Consider the following 24,262-nt stretch of genomic DNA (forward strand, 5'->3'; position numbering starts at 1 on the left):
TTCCGCTGCCCTTGGAATCCCCCATTGTGGCGCAGCTTGCTGCGCCGCCATGGGGGATTCTGACAGCCCATACCGCCATCCTGTTCCTGGCGGTTCTCCCGCCAGGAACAGGATGGCGGTATGGGTTTTCGTGGGGCCCCTGTGGGCCCCTGCAGTGCCCATGCCAATGGCATGGGCACTGCAGGGGCCCCCGTAAGAGGGCCCCACTTTGTATTTCAGTGTCTGCATTGCAGACACTGAAATACGCGACGGGTGCCACTGCACCCGTCGCACCTTCCCACTCCGCCGGCTCAATTCTGAGCCGGCGTCCTAGTGGGAAGGGTTTCTGCACTGGGCTGGCGGGCGGCCTTTTGGCGGTCGCCCGCCAGCCCAGTGCAAAAGCCAAAATACCCTCAGCGGTCTTGCGACCGCGGAGCGGTATTTTGGAGGGGGGAAGTCTGGCGGGCGGCCTCCGCCGCCCGCCAGACTTAGAATGACCCCCTCTGTCTCTTGGGAAACGAGAGGTAATTCGAACTTCTTGGCTGCTCTCTCCATGAGGTTGTGGAAACCCCCAATGTCCTTCGGGGGAGACTCAACTGGTGCTGCTGGCGGAGGAGACGGTGTAGAAATGAGATAGTCATCCCAGTCGCTAGGGGCTGCCTCAAAAATTTCTAGAGACCTAGGCATGGGGAACGACGGTTCCGGCTCACCCGCCGGGTATGAAGAGCCTTCTTGATACACCCTTGAAGAATAGTAGAGCTGCTGCTGTTCTTCCTCCTCCTCATCTAAGTCCTGGCACTTTACGTGCAGCTGAGATGGGCTACTGGCTGCACCGAACAGACCTTCATCCTGGGAATAGCTGTCATTGTCATCATCCAATAGATGCTGCAGTGGATATGGCAGGACTTTCCTTGGAGATGTATGGCCTGGAAGGACTGAAGATGTCCTTTCTCCCATGGAGATAAAAGAAAGAGGGAGGAATCTTGAGGACTCCTGCTGTGCCTCCAAATCTGCGGCAGAGGACATGATGGTCAGTGGTTGAGTGGACAGAACTTCCATCCCTACAGCTGACATTTCAGCATCCGCCGTCAACAGTGTTCTCGGCGACGGTTCCTTCGTCGACGGTGTTGCTGCCGACAGTATTCTCGTCAACAGTTGCACCATTGACGGATCTGTCGCCGACGATGGTGCTGTCGTCGACGGATCTCTCGTCGACGGATCTCTTGTCGACGGATCCCTCGTCGACGGATCCCTCGTCGACGGGTCCCTCGTCAACGGGTCCCTTGTCGACGGTTGTCGCGCCGACCGTTGTCTCGTCGACGGTACAGGTGTGCTCGTCGACGTTGTCTTTGTCTTTCTCGCCGACAGATGCTTCGACGACGGTAGTGTTGCCGCCGACGGATAAACTACCTCTCCTCCCACCGTCGACACTGTCTTCGTCGACGATGCCTTCTTGAATATCTTAGCCGTTATGATCGTCGTTGATGACAGTGGTGACAATGTCATAATCATTGGCGATACAGCCGTCGTAAACTTGGATGTCATCGTCGTCGCTGTGACCGTCGATGGTGTCGTCGACGGGGACGTCGTTGATGGATGTTTTTTGGTGATATCAGATGCAGGCCTTGCTGGATCACCCGTCGGCGACAATGACAGAGAGGCACTTTTTGCTGATGCCTTTTTTGTCACAGGTGTTGTAGGTTCTGAACGAACCTTTTTAAAGAATTTCGCCTGGTGTTCTGAGGCGGCAGTGGAAGGCTCCTGGTGCACCTGTGTGAGAAAGTAGCCTCTTTCTAGCCTTGTTACCCCCACTTTAGGCCTGTTTGTGAGTGTATGTCAGGGTGTTTTCACTGTCTCACTGGGATCCTGCCAGCCAGGGCCCAGTGCTCATAGTGAAAACCCTATGTTTTCAGTATGTTTGTTATGTGTCACTGGGACCCTGCTAGTCAGGACCCCAGTGCTCATAAGTTTGTGACCTATAGGTATGTGTTCCCTGTGTGATGCCTAACTGTCTCACTGAGGCTCTGCTAATCAGAACCTCAGTGGTTATGCTCTCTCATTTCTTTCAAATTGTCACTAACAAGCTAGTGACCAATTTTACCAATTTACATTGGCTTACTGGAACACCCTTATAATTCCCTAGTATATGGTACTGAGGTACCCAGGGTATTGGGGTTCCAGGAGATCCCTATGGGCTGCAGCATTTCTTTTGCCACCCATAGGGAGCTCTGACAATTCTTACACAGGCCTGCCACTACAGCCTGAGTGAAATAACGTCCACGTTATTTCACAGCCATTTTACACTGCACTTAAGTAACTTATAAGTCACCTATATGTCTAACCTTTACCTAGTAAAGGTTAGGTGCAAAGTTACTTAGTGTGAGGGCACCCTGGCAGTAGCCAAGGTGCCCCCACATTGTTCAGGGCCAATTCCCCGGACTTTGTGAGTGCGGGGACACCATTACACGCGTGCACTACATATAGGTCACTACCTATATGTAGCTTCACAATGGTAACTCCGAATATGGCCATGTAACATGTCTATGATCATGGAATTGCCCCCCCTATGCCATCCTGGCATAGTTGGCACAATCCCATGATCCCAGTGGTCTGTAGCACAGACCCTGGTACTGCCAAACTGCCCTTCCTGGGGTTTCACTGAGGCCGCTGCTGCTGCCAACCCCTCAGACAGGCATCTGCCCTCCTGGGGTCCAGCCAGGCCTGGCCCAGGATGGCAGAACAAAGGACTTCCTCTGAGAGAGGGTGTTACACCCTCTCCCTTTGGAAAATGGTGTGAAGGCAGGGGAGGAGTAGCCTCCCCCAGCCTCTGGAAATGCTTTCTTGGGCACAGATGTGCCCAATTCTGCATAAGCCAGTCTACACCGGTTCAGGGGACCCCTTAGCCCTGCTCTGGCGCGAAACTGGACAAAGGAAAGGGGAGTGACCACTCCCCTGACCTGCACCTCCCCTGGGAGGTGTCCAGAGCTCCTCCAGTGTGCTCCAGACCTCTGCCATCTTGGAAACAGAGGTGCTGCTGGCACACTGGACTGCTCTGAGTGGCCAGTGCCACCAGGTGACGTCAGAGACTCCTTCTGATAGGCTCCTTCAGGTGTTAGTAGCCTATCCTCTCTCCTAGGTAGCCAAACCCTCTTTTCTGGCTATATAGGGTCTCTGTCTCTGGGGAAACTTGAGATAACGAATGCAAGAGCTCATCCGAGTTCCTCTGCATCTCTCTCTTCACCTTCTGTCAAGGAATCGACTGCTGACCGCGCTGGAAGCCTGCAAAACTGCAACATAGTAGCAAAGACGACTACTGCAACTCTGTAACGCTGATCCTGCCGCCTTCTCGACTGTTTTCCTGGTGGTGCATGCTGTGGGGGTAGTCTGCCTCCTCTCTGCACTAGAAGCTCCGAAGAAATCTCCTGTGGGTCGACGGAATCTTCCCCCTGCAACCGCAGGCACCAAAAAGCTACATTACCGGTCCCTTGGGTCTCCTCTCAGCACGACGAGCGAGGTCCCTCGAATCCAGCAACTCTGTCCAAGTGACCCCCACAGTCCAGTGACTCTTCAGTCCAAGTTTGGTGGAGGTAAGTCCTTGCCTCACCTCGCTAGACTGCATTGCTGGGAACCGCGACTTTTGCAGCTACTCCGGCCCCTGTGCACTTCCGGCGGAAATCCTTTGTGCACAGCCAAGCCTGGGTCCACGGCACTCTAACCTGCATTGCACGACTTTCTAAGTTGGTCTCCGGCGACGTGGGACTCCTTTGTGTAACTTCGGGTGAGCACCGTTTCACGCATCCTCGTAGTGCCTGTTTCTGGCACTTCTCCGGGTGCTACCTGCTGCTGAGAGGGCTCCTTGTCTTGCTCGACGTCCCCTTTACCTCCTGGCGCAATTTGCGACATCCTGGTCCTTCCTGGGCCACAGCAGTGTCCAAAAACACTAACCGCACGATTTGCAGCTAGCAAGGCTTGTTGGCGTTCTTTCGGCGGGAAAACACTTCTGCACGACTCTCCAAGGCGAGAGGGATCCGTCCACCAAAGGGGAAGTCTCTAGCCCTTTTCGTTCCTGCAGAAACCTCAGCTTCTTCTGTCCAGTAGAAGCTTCTTTGCACCCACAGCTGGCATTTCCTGGGCATCTGCCCATCTCCGACTTGCTTGTGACTTTTGGACTTGGTCCCCTTGTTCCACAGGTACCCAAGATTGGAAATCCATCGTTGTTGCATTGTTGGTTTGTGTCTTTCCTGCATTATTCCTCTAACACGACTTCTTTGTCCTTAGGGGAACTTTAGTGCACTTTGCACTCACTTTTCAGGGTCTTGGGGAGGGTTATTTTTCTAACTCTCACTATTTTCTAATAGTCCCAGCGACCTGCTACAAGGTCACATAGGTTTGGGGTCCATTCGTGGTTCACATTCCACTTTTGGAGTATATGGTTTGTGTTGCCCCTTTCCCTATGTGTCCCCATTGCATCCTATTGTAACTATACATTGTTTACACTGTTTTCTAAGACTATACTGCATATTTTTGGTATTGTGTATATATATCTTGTGTATATTTCCTATCCTCTCACTGAGGGTACACTCTAAGATACTTTGGCATATTGTCATAAAAATAAAGTACCTTTATTTTTAGTATAACTGTGTATTGTGTTTTCTTATGATATTGTGCATATGACACTAAGTGGTACTGTAGTAGCTTCACACGTCTCCTAGTTCAGCCTAAGCTGCTCTGCTAAGCTACCATTATCTATCAGCCTAAGCTGCTAGACACCCTATACACTAATAAGGGATAACTGGGCCTGGTGCAAGGTGCAAGTACCCCTTGGTACTCACTACAAGCCAGTCCAGCCTCCTACGACCTGCCTTTCCCTTCACACAATGTGTGGTAGAAAATCTGAGGGAGAGAGCCTCTGTTGGGAGTGTTCTAGAGGGTGTCGACGCCTGATTGGCTGAATTTCAACTTTGGGTCTCTTTGCAAAACGACAGGGATAGACTGTAAAAGAACTCAAACAGACCCTTGAGGCCTAGTGTGTAAAATGTACTGCTATATGTATTTCAGGTTACCGTGAGGCTCCCACCTCGACGACGGGGATGATTCAAGCATGTGAATCTATGAAAGATCCAATACTGGAGAAGTAACTTATTTCTTACTCCAGTATTGGAACTTTCATAGATTCACATGCTTGAATAAGAGAAGCAAGCAGTAACTAACACATTTTCTGTATCAAGAAATACTGTCTATCCCAATCATTATAAAACATTGTCATTAGACAGTTACATGTAAAGCAATAAAATAACGCTTTCAAACATATATGAATATGCAAGAAAGGTACGTTAATAACAAATAGAAAATGTGATTAAATGAGAAGCGGATGGCGGGAAATAAACAGCTCACCTTATCTGAACAAATGTCTAAGAACTGCTTGACCCACCGCAGCATCATGGAGCATCTCAGCATGCAGACAGTAATGCTTTGTGAAGGCGTGTGTTGTCCTCCACGTGGCTGCGCGACAGATGTCTGGAAGGGATACCCCAGAGAAAAGTGCACAAGAAGTGGACACTGCTCGGGTAGTATGTGCACGAACTTTAGTGTCCAGAGGTCGACCAGCTTTCTGGTGGCAAAAGGCTATGGCACTAGAAATCCATCTAGAGATGGTTTGTTTAGAAACCGAAAGCCCTCTCCTGGGCGCACTAAATGCTACAAACAGCTGACTGGACTTTCTGATTGAGGATGTCCACTGCAAATAAAATTTAAGGCATCGTTTGACGTCCAAGGAATGCAGCGATCTTTCTGTCTCAGTCTGAGGCAGCGGAAAGAAAGTCTTTAGCACTACTGGCTCGTTAATGTGGAAATGAGTTGGCATTTTTGGAATAAATTTTGGGTTTGTCCGTAGGATGACTGTATCGTCTGTAAACCTCATAAAAGGCTCTTGGATGGCAAAAAAGGCTTGAATCTCGCTTACTCTGCCAGCGGATGTTAACACTAAGAGGAGCGCTACCTTCCAGGTAAGATACTTAGGTCCTCATTACAACCCTGGCGGAAGGTGTTAAAGCGGCGTTAATACCGTCAACAGGCCGGCGGTAAAAAAAAATGGGTTCACGACCACGGCGGAAACCGCCATCACAGACAGCCACTTTAACACTCCGACCGCCACGGCGGTAGAAACAAACACCGCAGCGGTCACCACCAACAGACAGGCGGAAGACAATGTACCGCCCACCCGATTGCAACCCGCCAATCCGCCAGCTTTTCCGGGGTGGTACCAACGGCATCAAAAGCACAGCGGAAAAAGTTTTTGGAAGGTAAACCACTTACCGCTTAACACTTAACGAAGAACCAGGACGTCATGAAGCCCGAGCTGCAGGCCCTCCCCATGCTGGTGTATATGCTCATATACTAGGAACATCAAAGAAGGCGACGACCACGGTGAGTACTGCACCTAGTACACAGGGGGGGAGGAAAAAGAGAGTGACACATACACGCAACACCCCCGCCCCCACCCTCACCCACAACACCATACACACAAACAGATCCAACAACATTATGTTAGAAAGTAGCCTCTTTCTAGCCTTGTTACTCCCACTTTTGGCCTGTTTGTGAGTATATGTCAGGGTGTTTTCACTGTCTCACTGGGATTCTGCTAGCCAGGGCCCAGTGCTCATTGTGAAAACCCTATGTTGTCAGTATGTTTGTTATGTGTCACTGGGACCCTGCTAGCCAGGACCCCAGTGCTCATAAGTTTGTGGCCTATATGTATGTGTTCCCTGTGTGATGCCTAACTGTCTCACTGAGGCTCTGCTAACCAGAACCTCAGTGGTTATGCTCTCTCTGCTTTCCAAATTGTCACTAACAGGCTAGGGACCAATTTAAACAATTCACATTGGCATACTGGAACTCCCTTATAATTCCCTAGTATATGGTACTGAGGTACCAGGGTATTGGGGTTCCAGGAGATCCCTATGGGCTGCAGCATTTCTTTTGCCACCCATAGGGAGATCTGACAATTCTTACACAGGCCTGCCAGGGCAGCCTGAGTGAAATAATGCCCACATTATTTCACAGCCATTTTACACTGCACATAAGTAACTTATAAGTCACCTATATGTCTAACCTACACCTGGTGAAGGTTGGGTGCAAAGTTACTTAGTGTGTGGGCACCCTGGCACTAGCCAAGGTACCCCAACATTGTTCAGGGCAAATTCCCCGGACTTTGTGAGTGCGGGGACACCATTACACGCGTGCACTACACATAGGTCACTACCTATGTATAGCGTCACAATGGTAACTCCGAACATGGCCATGTAACATGTCTAAGATCATGGAATTGTCACCCCAATGCCATTCTGGCATTGGGGAGACAATTCCATGATCCCCCGGGTCTCTAGCACAGAACCCGGGTACTGCCAAACAGGCCTTTTCAGGGTTTGAACTGCAGCTGCTGCTGCTGCCAACCCCTCAGACAGGTTTCTGCCCCCCTGGGGTCCAGGCAGCCCTGGCCCAGGAAGGCAGAACAAAGGATTTCCTCTGAGAGAGGGTGTGACACCCTCTCCCTTTGGAAATAGGTGTGAAGGCTGGGGAGGAGTAGCCTCCCCCAGCCTCTGGAAATGCTTTGATGGGCACAGATGCTGCCCATCTCTGCATAAGCCAGTCTACACCGGTTTAGGGATCCCCCAGCCCTGCCCTGGCGCGAAACTGGACAAAGGAAAGGGGAGTGACCACTCCCCTGACCTACACCTCCCAGGGAAGGTGCCCAGAGCTCCTCCAGTGTGCCCCAGACCTCTGCCATCTTGGAAACAGAGGTGTTGCTGGCACACTGGACTGCTCTGAGTGGCCAGTGCCATCAGGTGATGTCAGAGACTCCTTCTGATAGGCTCTTACCTTTCTTACTAGCCTATCCTCCTTCCTAGGTAGCCAAACCTCCTTTTCTGGCTATTTAGGGTCTCTGCTTTGGGGAATTCTTCAGACACCGAATGCAAGAGCTCACCAGAGTTAGTTCCTCTGCATCTCCCTCTTCACCTTCTGCCAAAGGATCGACCGCTGACTGCTCAGGACGCCTGCAAAACCGCAACAAAGTAGCAAAGACGACTACTGCAACCTTGTATCGCTTCATCCTACCGGCTTTCTCGACTGTTTCCTGGTGGTGCATGCTCTGGGGGTAGCCTGCCTCCTTCTTGCACCAGGAGCTCTGAAGAAATCTCCTGTGGGTCGACAGAATCTTCCCCCTGCAACCGCAGGCAACAAAAGACTGCATCACCGGTCCTCTAGGTCCCCTCTCAGCACGACGAGCGTGGTCCCTGGAACTCAGCAACTCTGTCCAAGTGACTCCCACAGTCCAGTGACTCTTCAGTCCACGTTTGGTGGAGGTAAGTCCTTGCCTCCCCACACTAGACTGCATTGCTGGGTACCGCGTGATTTGCAGCTGCTCCGGCTCCTGTGCACTCTTCCAGGATTTCCTTCGGGCACAGCCAAGCCTGGGTCCCCGACACCCTAACCTGCAGTGCACAACCTTCTGAGTTGTCCTCCGGCATCGTGGGACTCCCTTTTCTGACTTCGGGTGGACTCCGGTTCACTCCTCGTCTAAGTGCCTGTTCCGGTACTTCTGCGGGTGCTGCCTGCTTCTGTGAGGGCTCCCTGACTTGCTGGGTGCCCCCTCTGTCTCCTCATCCAAGTGGCGACATCCTGGTCCCTCCTGGGCCACAGCAGCATCCAAAAACCCTAACCGCGACCCTTGCAGCTAGCAAGGCTTGTTTGTGGTCTTTCTGCGTGGGAACACCTCTGCAAGTTTCTTCACAACGTGGGACATCCATCCTCCAAAGGGGAAGTTCCTAGTCCTCTAGTTCCATCCGGTGGCAGCTTCTTCGCACCCTCAGCTGGCATTTCCTGGGCATCTGCCCACTCTCAACACTGTTGCGACTCTTGGACTTGGTCCCCTTGTCTTACAGGTACTCAGGTCCGGAAATCCACTGTTGTTGCTTTGCTGGTGTTGGTCTTCCTTGCAGAATCCCCCTATCACGACTTCTGTGCTCTCTGGGGGTTGTAGGTGCACTTTACACCTACCTTACAGGGTCTTGGGGTGGGCAATTTTTCTAACCCTCACTGTTTTCTTACAGTGCCAGCGACCCTCTACAAGCTCACATAGGTTTGGGGTCCATTCGTGGTTCGCATTCCACTTTTGGAGTATATGGTATGTGTTGCCCCTATACCTATGTGCTCCTATTGCAATCTATTTTAACTTTACACTGCTTGCATTACTTCCTTTTGCTATTACTGCATATTTTTGGTATTGTGTACATATATCTTGTGTATATTTGGCATCCTCATATTGAGGGTACTCCCTGAGATACTTTTGGCATATTGTCATAAAAATAAAGTGCCTTTATTTTTAGTATATCCGTGTATTGTGTTATCTTATGATATTGTGCATATGACACCAGTGGTATAGTAGGAGCTTTGCATGTCTCCTAGTTCAGCCTAAGCTGCTCTGCTATAGCTACCTTCTATCAGCCTAAGCTGCTAGAAACACCTCTTCTACACTAATAAGGGATAACTGTACCTGGTACAAAGTGTAAGTACCCCTTGGTACCCACTACAAGCCAGGCCAGCCTCCTACACATTACAGATACACCCTGTAACCCCCTGTAAGAACGCAAGGATTAAAGTAAGTGAGTTAAACAACAGAATTCGAAAAACAGTATTTACAGAAATATACAAAATGTACAAAAGTCCGTACACTGTCCTTCACAAATGTTCATGGATCATTGGGCCAAAAATCATAGGCCAAGCCCACACTTGACTCCTGCCTCAATATGGAGAGAACACTGCAGGAGCATCAGGTCGAAAACACACAGGCACCTCAGGGGGATAGCGAAGGGGGGGCACCTAAGCCGGAAGATGGAATAATGCCACTGCTCCTCAAGGGGGCTCCATGCCCACTGCTTGGTCCTGGGGAGTGCAAAGCCACAGTCTCTTAAGTCTCTCAAGTGGGTGATTTTTCCACTGCTTGCTCCTGGGGAGTGCAAAGCCACAGGCTTCTTCACTGGTTCTGGAGGGGGCTTGGTGCCCAGAGTGCTTCATCCTGCCAAGGATAGGGGGAGTGGATGCCTTTCTCCACTGGTTCCGGAGTGGGCTTGGTGCCCAGAGTGCTTCATCCTGCCATGGATAGGGGGAGTGGATGCCTTCCTCCACTGGTTCTGGAGGGGGCTTGGTGCTCAGTGATGCAGTACTTGGGATGTGCCAGTACACATTTCCTCACCTGGGTGTCTGAGGCACGAGATTAGCAGGGAACAGGGAGCATGATAGTTGATGGAGGCAGGGCTAGACTCCATCCTGTGGCACCTAAGGCTGCTAAGTGGTGGTAGTGCCGGAGCTGGTAGGGGTGCTGCCAGTGGTGGTCGTAGGCTCCAGCTCATCTCATGCAGCCTCAGACGGCCGGCCTCTGGGGCTGCTGTACTGGTAGTGGTCCTACTGTCAGCGGTGCAGGTGGCGGTGCTTGCGGTGGTGTCTGCGGCGGGGATGCTGGCGGTGCTGGCAGTGGTGCAGGTGCCAGTGCTGCCAGTGGTGGAGGGAGGCTCCAGCCCTTTTCCTGCAGCCTCAGAGGGCTGCCCACTGGGGATGCTTCTGCTGACAGAAGTGGTGGCAGAGGCGGTGCAGGTGCTTGCAGCAGGGCTGCTGGCGGTGCTGCACGCAGTGCAGATGGCGGGGCTGGCACTTCTGCTGGTGGGCACCAGGGCTACACCTGCATCCTCCGTGGGTTGAAGTGCCTTGCCATCGATTTTCTTCCCCTTCCTCACTTTGGCAGATGCTGTTGTGCCCCTGGCTCTGTCAGCTGGAGGTTTGGAGGAGGCCTTGCTGGGTGGGTCGTGCTCCTTGCCTTTGCTGCATGCTGGCCCTTTCTTCACCTTGGCAGGTGGTGGAATGGTATGATACTTTGCAGGGGTTGGTGGTACACTGGCTTCCCTGACGGGTACCCCCTTTGAGCCTCTGGGAGTTGCATGTTCCATGTTGGATGGCGACTTGGTGGCTGAGGTTCTGGGCTGGGTTCTGGACACCCAGGCCCGAGGGGAAGGACGGGGTGGGGGTATGGGAGGGGTAGGGAGAAGGTCAATGTTTGCCAGGAAAAGTTTTTTAGACACACTGGGGCGAGAAGATGGAGAGGGTTTGGGAGTGGAGAAAGAGGGAGTGGTTGTAGGAGGTGTCTTTCTGCTGAGTTTGGGTGAGGGTGTGTAAGGAAATGCCTCCTTGGCATGGTTACCCCCTGACTTTTTGCATTTGCTGATGCCAAGTTATGATTTGAAAGTGTGCTGAGGCCTGCTAACCAGGCCCCGCCACCAGTGTTCTTTCCCTAACCTGTACCTTTGTCTCCACAATTGGCACACCCTGGCATCCAGGTAAGTCCCTTGTAACTGGTACCTCTGGTACCAAGGGCCCTGATGCCAGGGAAGGTCTCTAAGGTTCTGCAGCATGTCTTATGCCACCCTGTGGACCCCTCACTCAGCACAGACACACTGATTGCCAGCTTGTGTGTGCTGGTGGGGAGAAAATGACTAAGTAGACATGGCACTCTCCTCAGGTGCCATGCCAACCTCACACTGCCCATGGCATAGATAAGTCACCCCTCTAGCAGGCCTTACAGCCCTAAGGCAGGGTGCACTATACCATAGGTGAGGGCATAAGTGCATGAGCACTATGCCCCTACAGTGTCTAAGCAAAACCTTAGACATTGTAAGTGCAGGGTAGCCATAAGACTATATGGTCTGGGAGTCTGTCCACACGAACTCCACAGCACCATAATGGCTACACTGAAAACTGGGAAGTTTGATATCAAACTTCTCAGCACAATAAATTCACACTGATGCCAGTGTACATTTTATTGTGAAATACACCCAGAGGGCATCTTAGAGATGCCCCCTGAAAACATACCCGACTTCCAGTGTGGGCTGACTAGTTTTGCCAGCCTGCCACACACCAGACATGTTGCTGGCCATATGGGGAGAGTGCCTTTGTCACTCTGTGGCTAGTAACAAAGCCTGTACTGGGTGGAGGTGCTTCTCACCTCCCCCTGCAGGAGCTGTAACACCTGGCGGTGAGCCACAAAGGCTCACCCCCTTAGTTACAGCGCCACAGGGCATTCCAGCTAGTGGAGATGCCCGCCCCCTCCGGCCACGGCCCCACTTTTGGCGGCAAGGACGGAGGAGATAATGAGAAAAACAAGGAGGAGTCACTGGCCAGTCAGGACAACCCCTAAGGTGTCCTGAGCTGAGGTGACTCTGACTTTTAGAAATCCTCCATCTTGCAGATGGAAGATTCCCCCAATAGGATTAGGGATGTGCCCCCCTCCCCTCAGGGAGGAGGCACAAAGAGGGTGTAGCCACCCTCAGGGCTAGTAGCCATTAGCTACTAACCCCCCAGACTAAAACACACCCCTAAATTGAGTATTTAGGGGCTCCAAGAACCTAGGAAAATAGATTCCTGTAACCTGAAGACGAAGAAGGACTGCTGACCTGAAAGCCCTGCAGATGAGACGGAGACACCAACTGCTTTGGCCCCAGCCCTACTGGCCTGCCTCCCCACTTCAAGAAAAACTGCAACAGCGATGCGTTCCCCAGGGTCCAGCGACCTCTGAAGCCTCAGAGGACTACCCTGCATCTAAAAGGACCAAGAACTCCAGAGGACAGCGGCTCTGCTCCAAAGAAGAAACAACTTTGCAACAAAGAAACCAACTTTAAAGGACTGCACTTTTCCCGCCGGAAGCGTGAGACTTTCCACTCTGCACCCGACACCCCCGGCTCGACCTGTGGAGAAATAACACTACAGGGAGGACTCCCCAGTGACTGCGACCCAGTGAGTAGCCAGAGTTGACCCCCCTGAGCCCCCCCAGCGACACCTGCAGAGGGAATCCAGAGGCTCTCCCTGATTCCGACTGCCTGCTTCTAAGAACCCGACGCCTGGTAAAGACACTGCACCCGCAGCCCCCAGGACCTGAAGGATCTGACCTCCAGTGCAGAAGCGACCCCCAGGTGGCCCTTTCCCTTGTCCAGGTGGTGGCTACCCCGAGGAGCCCGCCCCTTGCCTGCCTGCTTCGCTGAAGAGACCCCTGGGTCTCCCATTGAACTCCATTGCAAACCCGACGCCTGTTTGCACTCTGCACCTGGCCGCCCCTGTGCCTCCTAGGGTGTACTTTTTGTGCTGACTTGTGTCCCCCCCCGGTGCCCTACAAAACCCCCCTGGTCTGCCCTCCGAAGTCACGGGTACCTACCTGCTGGCAGACTGGAACCGGGGAACCCCCTTCTCCATTGAAGCCTATGTGTTTTGGGCACCACTTTGACCTCTGCACCTGACCGGCCCTGAGCTGCTGGTGTGGCAACTTTGGGGTTGCCCTGAACCCCCAACGGTGGGCTACCTTGGACCCAACTTTGAACCCTGTAGGTGGTTTACTTACCTGCAAAACTAACAAATACTTACCTCCCCCAGGAACTGTTGAAATTTGCACTGTCTAGTTTTAAAATAGCTTATTACAATTTTTGCCAAAACTGTATATGCTATTTTGCTGATTCAAATTTCCTATGATACCTAAGTAAAGTACCTTTCATTTGAAGTATTGATTGTAAATCTTGAACCTGTGGTTCTTAAAATAAACTAAGAAAATATATTTTTCTATATAAAAACCTATTGGCCTGGAATTGTCTTTGAGTGTGTGTTCCTCATTTCTTGCCTGTGTGTGTACAACAAATGCTTAAAACTACACTCTGATAAGCCTACTGCTCGACCACACTACCACAAAATAGAACATTAGAGTTATCTCTTTTTGCCACTATCTTACCTCTAAGGGGAACCCTTGGACTCTGTGCATACTATTTCTTACTTTGAAATAGTACATACAGACCCAACTTCCTACATTGGTCGATCAGCGGAGGGGTACAAGATTTTGCATTTGCTGGACTACTCAGCCAATACTTGATCACACGACTACATTCCAAAAATTGTCATTAGAAACCGATTTTTGAAATTTGAGCTACTTATTTTTCAAAAAATTTTAAAGTCTTGCTAGGGCCTTGTGTTAGTCCCTGTTGGCATTTCTTTTAGAGTTTAAAAGTTTGGTAAAAGTTTGAATTAAGTTCTAGAGATAGTTTTAGATTCTTAAAAAGTATTCCAACTTTTAGAAACAAAGGGCCAGATGTAGCAAAGAACCAATTTGCGACTTGCAAATTGCGAGTCCCTGCGACTCGCAATTTGCAAGTTGCAAATTGGTATGCAGTACGGTGTCTCAGACACCGACTGCGACTCGCTATGGGGTCGCAATGACCCACCTCATAAATATTCATGAGGTGGGTCGCAAATTGCGGCCCCATAGCAAGTATAGGCACTCGCACACATGGAGGCCTGCTGTCGTCAGCAGACCTCCATGTTCGTGACTGCTTTCAATAAAGCAGTTTTTTTTTTTTTTAAGTGTAGCCCGTTTTCCTTAAAGGAAAACGAGCTGCACTTTAAAAAAAAAACGAAACCTTTAGTTTCGGGTTTTTTTCAGGGCAGGTAGTGGTCCCTTGGACCACTACCTACCCTGAAAAAATATTTTTGGGTCTATTCACAAAGTGGAAGGGGTCCCATGGGGACCCCTTCCAATTTGCGAGTGGGTTACCATCCACTTGAAGTGGATGGTAACTGCGACACCATTTGCGACCGCATATGCGGTCGCAAATGGTATTGCATACCACTCAGAATCGCAAATAGGAAGGGAACACCCCTTCCTATTTGCGATTCAGAAATGCATATTGCGAGTCGGTACCGACTCGCAATATGCATTTCTGCATTGGGAAATGCGTTTAGCGAGTCGCAAACGGCAATTTTTGCCGTTTGCGAGTCGCTAAACGTTTCCTGCATCTGGCCCGAAATGTCTACTACAGAAGAGATTGGGATGGAACTCAACCTCACCCCTTACCTGCATCTTAGGATGTCAGAGTTACGGTCTCTCTGTAAAATCAAAAAGATAAAGAACGGTTCAAACCCTACCAAAGTACAGTTCCAGGAGTTTTTGGCAGAGTTTTCTAAAAACAACCCCTCTGATGATATCTTCACAGAGGGGGAAGCTAGTGATGAGGAGGGAAATTTCCCAACCCCTCTCCTAGTTAGGGAGCCCAGGCTTTCTCCAACCCTGACTCCAGAATTGACAGTCAGAGATGTTGCTTCTCTCACAGGAGAGTCCAACAGCTCTGCAAGCATTGAGGGCAGCCTCAATGAAGATGACCTCCTGCTAGCCAGGTTGGCCAAAAGATTGGCTTTGGAAAGACAGATTCTAGCCATAGAAAGAGAAAGACAAGAGATGGGCTTAGGTCCCATCAATGGTGGCAGCAACATAAATAGGGTCAGAGATTCTCCTGACATGTTCAAAATCCCTAAAGGGATTGTAACTAAATATGAAGATGGTGATGACATCACCAAGTGGTTCACAGCTTTTGAGAGGGCTTGTGCAACCAGAAAAGTAAACAGATCTCACTGGGGTGCTCTCCTTTGGGAAATGTTCACTGGAAAGTGTAGGGATAGACTCCTCACACTCTCTGGAAAAGATGCAGAATCCTATGACCTCATGAAGGCTACCCTGATTGAGGGCTTTGGATTCTCAACTGAGGAGTACAGGATTAGGTTCAGGGGGGCTCAAAAGTCCTCGAGCCAGACCTGGGTTGATTTTGTTGACTTCTCAGTCAAAACACTGGATGGTTGGATTCACTGCAGTGGTGTAAATGATTATGATGGGCTGTACAATTTATTTGTTAAAGAACACCTGTTAAGTAATTGTTTCAATGATAAACTGCATCAGCATCTGGTAGACCTAGGACCAACTTCTCCCTAAGAATTGGGAAAGAAGGCGGACCATTGGGTCAAGACTAGGGTGACCAAGACTTCCACAGGGGGTGATCAAAAGAAAGGGGTCACAAAGACTCCCCAGGGGAAGAGTGTTGAGACATCCAAGGTAAAAGTAAAGAGTCTTCTACAGGGCCCCAAAAACCTGCTCAGGAGGGAGGGTCCAAAGCCTCTTCACAATCCAATTTTGGGTACAAGGGTAAAACCTTTGATCCCAAGAAGGCTTGGTGTCGTAGCTGTAATCAGCAGGGACATTAAACTGGACACAAGGCCTGTCCCAAGAAAGTTTCCACTTCAAACTCTACTCCAGCTAACACTGGAATAGCTAGTCTCCAGGTGGGATCAACAGTGTGCCCAGAGCAAATCAGGGTTCACACTGAAGCTACATTTGTCTATGAGGGTGGGGTGGACTTAGCCACACTGGCTGCCTGGCCTCCTAATATGCAAAAATACAGGCAGCAACTCTTAATTAATGGGACTGGTGTAGAAGGCCTGAGGGATACAGGTGCCAGTGTCACCATGGTGACAGAAAAACTGGTTTCCCCTGGTCAATACCTGGCTGGACAAACTTATCCAGTCACCAACGCTGACAATCAGACTAAAGTACATCCCATGGCTATGGTAACTTTAGAGTGGGGAGGGGTCAATGGCCTGAAACAGGTGGTGGTCTCCTCAAATATCCCTGTAGACTGTTTGGTCTGAAATGACCTGGAGTCCTCAGCATGGGCTGAGGTAGAACTGAAAACCCATGCAGCCATGCTGGGTATCCCTGAACTGGTGTGTGTCAAGACAAGGGCACAGTGCAAGGCTCAGGGTGAAAAAGTGGTGTTGGAGCCTGGAAAAAGGGCCCAACCCTCCAAGAGAAAAGGAAAGAAGACTGGGGAACCAGCTTCAACACAACAAGAGAAAGAGAACCTCTCTTCCCAGGAAGAAGTTCTGCCCTCTGAGGGAACTGAGCCCATGGAGTATGAACCTTATCAGGTTGAACTCTTAGGCCCAGGGGGACCCACAAGGGAACAGTTGTGTAAGGGGCAAGAAACCTGTCCCTCTCTTGAAGGCCTTAGGCAGAAAGCTGCTGAAGAGACCAAAGAAAAGATCATTGGAACACATAGGGGGTCATTACAACCCTGGCGGACGGTGTTAAAGCCAACAGGCTGGCGCTCTTTTTTTGAGTATTAAGACCATGGCGGTTACCGCCATGGTCATCCGCCGCTTCTCCGTTCCGCCCTCCAGGTCGGAGACGACCGCTGGGCTGGAGACCTGGGTCTCCAGCCCAGTGGCCGTCACATACCGCCACCGGTATTTTGACCCTGCTTACCGCCATGGATTTCCAGCGGTAGGAACCGCCATGAAATCCATGGCGATAAGCACTATCAGTGGCAGGGAATTCCTTCCCTGACACTGATAGGGGTCTCCCCCACCCCCCACCCCGACTCCCTCCCCTACACCCCCCACCACCCCTGCCACCCCCCAAAGGTGGCAGGGCCCCCCTCCCCACCCCGACCCCCGACATTACCTTACACATACACACCCAACACACACGCAGGCACCACCAACACACATACACGCACACACACCAACATACATGCCAACATCCACGCACACAGTCAGACACGCACACCCAAATTCAAACATACACGCACACATCCTTACAGACATACCTACAGACATACACGCACTCATTCCCAAAACACGCAACCACCCCACAAGCATACACGCACTCACACACCCCCCTACATACATAGACGCACACCCCGATGCACCCACACAACACACAACACCCCCCGCCCCCTCCCCTAACAGACGATCGACTTACCTGTTCCATCGATCCTCCGGGAGGGGACGGGAGCCATGGGGGCAGCTCCGCCGACACCACACCGCCAACAGAACACCGCCGCGCAGAATCACAGGACGTGATTAGCTGGGCGGTGTTCTGTTGGCGTGGCGATGGAGGTGGAGCAACCTCCACTTCCCCGCCACCCGCAAGTATGGCTGTTGGTGCCTCTCCGTCGGAAAAACAACGGAGGACAGCCAACGGTCATAATACGCCGAGTGGCAAACCGCCACTACTGGCGGTCTTCCACACAGCGGTCCCTCGACGGTCTTGTTAAAAGACCGCTGAGGTTGTAATGACCCCCATAGAGTCTATTAGGAAGATGGACTCCTCTACACAATCCCAAATCTGGTGCCACTAGGAGAGTTGTAGTGCCTCAGGAGTTTAGGGAGTTCATTCAAACCTTAGCTCATGTTATTCCACTTCTCGGGCATCTTGGGACAAACCAAGACTTGGGAAAGGTTATTGAACCATTTCTATTGGCCCAACATGTCCCAGAAGGTAAAGGAGTTTTGTGTCTCCTGTACCACCTGTCAAGCCAGTGGTAAGACAGGTGGACACCCAAGGGCCCCCCTCAATCCACTTCCCGTGGTGGGGGTCACCTTTGAAAGAGTGGGTGTGGACATAGTGGGTCCACTTGAACCTCCCACAGCCTCACGGAACCAGTATACCCTAGTGGTAGTGGATCATGCCACTAGGTACCCTAAAGCAATTCCCCTTAGGTCCACTACTGCCCCTGCAGTAGCTAAAGCACTCATTGGTATCTTTACCAGAGTGGAACTTCCTAAGGAGGTGGTGTCTGACAGGGGTACCAACTTCATGTCAGCATACCTGAAACATATGTGGAATGAGTGTGGGGTGACTTACAAATTCACCACACCGTACCATCGACAAACCAATGGCCTTGTAGAAAGATTTAACAAGACATTGAAAGGCATGATCATGGGGCTCCCTGAAAAGCTCAAAAGGAGATGGGATGTCCTCTTGCCATGTCTTTTTTTTCACCTACAGAGAGGTGCCTCAGAAGGGAGTAGGGTTTTCCCCCTATGAACTTCTGTTTGGCCATCCTGTCAGGGGACCACTAGCTCTTGTAAAAGAAGGCTGGGAGAGACCTCTTCATGAACCTAAACAAGATATAGTGGACTATGTACTAGGCCTACGTTCCAGGATGGCAGAGTACATGGAAAAGGCAAGCAGAAACCTTGAGGCCAGCCAACAACTCCAGAAGAGGTTGAGTTTCACCCAGGGCAGTCTCAAAGGCTCACCCCCTTTGTAACATTGCCACAGGGCATTCCAGCTAGTGGAGATGCCCGCCCCCTCTGGCCACGGCCCCACTTTTGGCGGCAAGGCCGGAGGAGATAATGAGAAAAACAAGGAGGAGTCACTGGCCAGTCAGGGCAAACCCTAAGGTGTCCTGAGCTGAGGTGACTCTGACTTTTAGAAATCCTCCATCTTGCAGATGGAGGATTCCCCCAATAGGATTAGGGATGTATCCCCCTCCCCTCAGGGAGGAGGCACAAAGAGGGTGTAGCCACCCTCAGGGCTAGTAGCCATTGGCTACTGCCCTCCCAGTCCTACACACACCCCTAAATTGAGTATTTAGGGGTCCCCAGAACCTAGGAAAATAGATTCCTGCAACCTGAAGACAAAGAAGGACTGCTGACCTTAAAGCCCTGCAGAGAAGACGGAGACACCAACTGCTTTGGCCCCAGCCCTACCGGCCTGTCTCCCCACTTCGAGAAAAACTGCAACAGCGATGCGCTCCCCAGGGTCCAGCGACCTCTGAAGCCTCAGAGGACTACCCTGCATCTAAAAGGACCAAGAACTCCAGAGGACAGCGGCCCTGTTCCAAAGAAACCAAAACTTGTAAAAAAGAAACATCTTTAAAAGGACTCCACGCGTGAGACTTTCCACTCTGCACCCGACGCCCCCGGCTCGACCTGCAGAGAAAGAACACTACAGGGAGGACTCCCTGCGACTGCGACCCTGTGAGTAGCCAGAGTTGACCCCCCTGAGCCCCCCAGCAACGCCTGCAGAGGGAATCCAGAGCCTCCCCCTGACCGCGACTGCCTGCTTCAAAGAACCCGATGCCTGGTAAAGACACTGCACCTGCAGCCCCCAGGACCTGAATGATCCGACCTCCAGTGCAGAAGCGACCCCTAGCTGGCCCTCTCCCTTGCCCAGGTGGTGGCTACCCCGAGGAGCACTCCCTTACCTGCCTGCTTCGCTGAAGAGACCCCTGGGTCTCCCATTGAAACCAATTGCAAACCCGACGCCTGTTTGCACTCTGCACCCGGCCGCCCCTGTGCCGCTGAGGGTGTACTTTTTGTGCTGACTTGTGTCCCCCCCAGTGCCCTACAAAACCCCCCTGGTCTGCCCTCCGAAGTCACGGGTACTTACCTGCTGGCAGACTGGAATAGGGGCACCCCTATCTCAATTGAAGCCTATGCGTTTTGGGCACCACTTTGACCTCTGCACCTGACCGGCCCTCAGCTGCTGGTGTGGTAACTTTGGGGTTGCCCTGAACCCCCAACGGTGGGCTATCTTGGATCCAACTTTGAACCCTGTAGGTGGTTTACTTACCTGCAAAACTAACAAATACTTACCTCCCCTAGGAACTGTTGAATTTTGCAGTGTGTCTAATTTTAAAATAGCTTATTGCCATTTTTGCCAAAACTGTACATGCTATTGTAATGATTCAAAGTTCCTAAGATACCTGAGTGACATACCTTTTATTTAAAGTATTGTTTGTAAATCTTGAACCTGTGGTTCTTAAAATAAACTAAGAAAATATATTTTTCTATATAAAAACCTATTGGCCTGGAATTGTCTTTGAGTGTGTGTTCCTCGTTTATTGCCTGTGTGTGTTCAACAAATGCTTAACACTAACCTCTGATAAGCCTACTGCTCGACCACACTACCACAAAATAGAGCATTAGAATTATCTCTTTTTGCCACTATCTTACCTCTAAGGGGAACCCTTGGACTCTGCATGCTATTTCTTACTTTGAAATAGTACATACAGAGCCAACTTCCTACAGTGACCTTAAGTCCAGAATGGGGCACCAGTTTCCTGAAGGTTTCTTTACCAGAAAGAAGCGTGAATAGAACCCCTTGTTCCTGTGAGGAGCAGGGACCAGCTCTATTGCGCCCTTGCATAGCATCACCTGTACTTCCTTGAGGAGTTGGGTTAATCGTGAAGGTGGAGGGTCCGACGGAAGGACGTCCGGTGGTTTCTGTATAAACTCCAGAGTATGCCCTCTGGCCACTACAACCAAGACCCACCTGTCTGATGTTATGGCTTTCCAACAAAGGAAGTGAGAAGTGATGCGACTCCCGATCTTCGAGCCCCTGGTAGCGTAGGAAGCTGGTATGGCTAGCTGGTCATTGTTTTATGCCGGTATCTCTTCCCCGTGGCACCGGCCTTCCCTTTGCTGGGTGCCTATATGCAGCGGTAGGTGGCAATCGATAATGCAGCTGATGCTGGCTGTATTGCTGCCTGAGTCCTATTGAAGAGGACTAATACTGGGGTCTGTACTGTTGGAAGCCACCTCGAAAGGAATAACTTCCTCTACCCCTTGCCCCACAAAAGGGCTGCTTCCAGTACTGCAAGGTACCAAGTGATCTGGCTGTATCAGTATCCGTTTTGATGGACTGTAGCATGTCATCCACATGCTTCCCAAACAGACTTTCCCCATCATATGCCATATCCAGAATACGGCTCTGGACCTCCGGACGAAAGGATGTAGACTTGAGCCACCCCTGCCTACGTAAGACCGCTGCTCCTGCGAGTTGTCAGAATCCTTTTAAGAAAATGTCTATTGCGCGGTCAATGATCTTCGCCGCGATCCGCTCACCCTCCTGCAACACCATCTTTGCTTCCACCTTGACATACTCAGGCAAGAGATCTATATAAGCAGATATGTCTACCCACATCTGGCGATCATACCTTCCTAGAATGGCCAAGGAGTTAGCCGCCTTTACCCTGATCGCCGACACCGAGGAAAATCTCTTAGCAATATTGTTCAATCTCCTCCCGTCCTTGTCTGGAGGCGCCGCAATAGGTGCCGAAGGGTTTTTAGATCGACGCCATCGCCTGAGATATTACTGAATCTGGCTTCAGTTGTGATACTTAGCAGGCTGGAGTGTTATCAGGGGCCTTGTACTTCTTTTCCAGCCTTGGCATTTGGGAAGGCACTGTCGCTAGATTTTTCATTGCCTTTAACCCTTCCTGCCATGGGAAATCCACTATCGGGATCGATCTTACTGACCTCCTTGACGGCTCTTTGAAGTCTTATAAGAAACAATCTGTTTCCTGAGAAATAATAGGCAAGTCGTATCTCTTGGCCGCCCTTTCCATTAAATTCTGAAAACCCCTGATGTCCTCAGGGGGTGAATCAACCGGTCCTGCCAGCGGTGGTGACGGTGTGGGAATGAGGTAGTCGTCCCACTCACTAGGAGCCGCCTCCATTATCTCCCCTTCTTCCCTCTCGTCCTCCGCCGAGACATGGTCATCCTGTGGTTGGGGAACCAATGTGACGCTTCTGTGAGGTGTTCCTGTAGCAAAGTACCATCTTGCCTGGCATGTTACCCCCATATTTCACTGTATATATGTTGTTTTAGTTGTATGTGTCACTGGGACCCTGCCAGCCAGGGCCCCAGTGCTCATAAGTGTGCCCTGTATGTGTTACCTGTGTGATGAATAACTGTCTCACTGAGGCTCTGCTAACCAGAACCTCAGTGGTTATGCTCTCTCATTTCTTTCCAAATTGTCACGAACAGGCTAGTGACCAATTTCACCAATTTACATTGGCATACTGGAACACCCTTATAATCCCCTAGTATATGGTACTGAGGTACCCAGGGTAATGGGGTTCCAGGAGATCCCTATGGGCTGCAGCATTTCTTTTGCCACCCATAGGGAGCTCTGACAATTCTTACACAGGCCTGCCACTGCAGCCTGAGTGAAATAACGTCCACGTTATTTCACAGCCATTTACCACTGCACTTAAGTAACTTATTAGTCACCTATATGTCTAACCTTTACCTGGTAAAGGTTGGGTGCTAAGTTACTTAGTGTGTAGGCACCCTGGCACTAGCCAAGGTGCCCCCACATTGTTCAGGGCAAGTTCCCCGGACTTTGTGAGTGCGGGGACACCATTACACGCGTGCACTATACATATGTCACGACATATGTATAGCGTCACAATGGTAACTCCGAACATGGCCATGTAACATGTCTAAGATCATGGAATTGTCACCCCAATGCCATTCTGGCATTGGGGAGACAATTCCATGATCCCACGAGTCTCTAGCACAGACCCGGGTACTGCCAAACTACCTTTCCCGGGGTTTCACTGCAGCTGCTGCTGCTGCCAACCCCTCAGACAGGTTTCTGCCCTCCTGGGGTCCAGCCAGGCTTGGCCCAGGAAGGCAGAAGAAAGGACTTCCTCAGGGAGAGGGTGTTACACCCTCTCCCTTTGGAAAATGGTGTGAAGGCAGGGGAGGAGTAGCCTCCCCCAGCCTCTGGAAATGCTTTCATGGGCACACATGGTGCCCATCTCTGCATAAGCCAGTCTACACCGGTTCGGGGATCCCCCAGCCCTGCTCTGGCGCGAAACTGGACAAAGGAAAGGGGAGTGACCACTCCCCTGACCTGCACCTCCCATGGGAGGTGCCCAGAGCTCCACCAGTGTGCTCCAGACCTCTGCCATCTTGGAAACAGAGGTGCTGCTGGCACACTGCACTGCTCTGAGTGGCCAGGGCCAACAGGTGACGTCAGAGACTCCTTCTGATAGGCTCTTATCTGTGTTACTAGCCTATCCTCCTTCCTAAGTAGCCAAACCTCCTTTTCTGGCTATTTAGGGTCTCTGCTTTGGGGAATTATTTAGATAACGAATGCAAGAGCTCATCAGAGTTCCTCTGCATCTCTCTCTTCACCTTCTGCCAAGGAATCGACCGCTGACTGCTCTGGACGCCTGCAAAACCGCAACAAAGTAGCAAAGACGACTACTGCAACCTTGTATTGCTGATCCTGCGGCCTTCTCAACTGTTTTCCTGGTGGTGCATGCTGTGGGGGTAGTCTGCCTCCTCTCTGCACTAGAAGCTCCGAAGAAATCTCCCGTGGGTCGACGGAATCTTCCCCCTGCAACCGCAGGCACCAAAAGACTGCATCACCGGTCCTCTGGGTCCCCTCTCAGCACGAGGAGCGTGGTCCCTGGAACTCAGCAACTCTGTCCAAGTGACTCCCACAGTCCAGTGACTCTTCAGTCCAAGTTTGGTGGAGGTAAGTCCTTGCCTCCCCACGCTAGACTGCATTGCTGGGTACCGCGTGATTTGCAGCTGCTCCAGCTCCTGTGCACTCTTCCAGGATTTCCTTTGTGCACAGCCAAGCCTGGGTCCCGACACTCTAACCTGCAGTGCACGACCTCCTGAGTTGTCCTCCGGCGTCGTGGGACCTTCTTTTGTGACTTTGGGTGAGCTCCGGTTCACTCTTCTTCGTAGTGCCTGTTCCGGCACTTCTGCGGGTGCTGCTTGCTTCTGAGTGGGCTCCTTGTCCTGCTGGGCGCCCCCTCTGTCTCCTCACGCAATTGG

General features: G+C 51.2%; 1 protein-coding gene across 1 annotated transcript in view; it reads right to left on the reverse strand.

Moving 5' to 3' along the window:
• Positions 1-1,054: 1,054 nt before the first annotated feature.
• Positions 1,055-24,262, reverse strand: part of PCSK4 (proprotein convertase subtilisin/kexin type 4) — a 2,195,633-nt gene continuing 2,172,425 nt past the window's right edge. Inside the window, exon 16 of the mRNA XM_069215864.1 lies at positions 1,055-1,440. Within this exon, the coding sequence (XP_069071965.1) occupies positions 1,055-1,440 (386 nt within the window). The remainder of the gene's footprint in view (positions 1,441-24,262) is intronic.

This window comes from Pleurodeles waltl, chromosome 12, assembly GCF_031143425.1.
Source record: "Pleurodeles waltl isolate 20211129_DDA chromosome 12, aPleWal1.hap1.20221129, whole genome shotgun sequence".
In the NCBI taxonomy this organism is placed as follows: Eukaryota; Metazoa; Chordata; class Amphibia; order Caudata; family Salamandridae; genus Pleurodeles; species Pleurodeles waltl.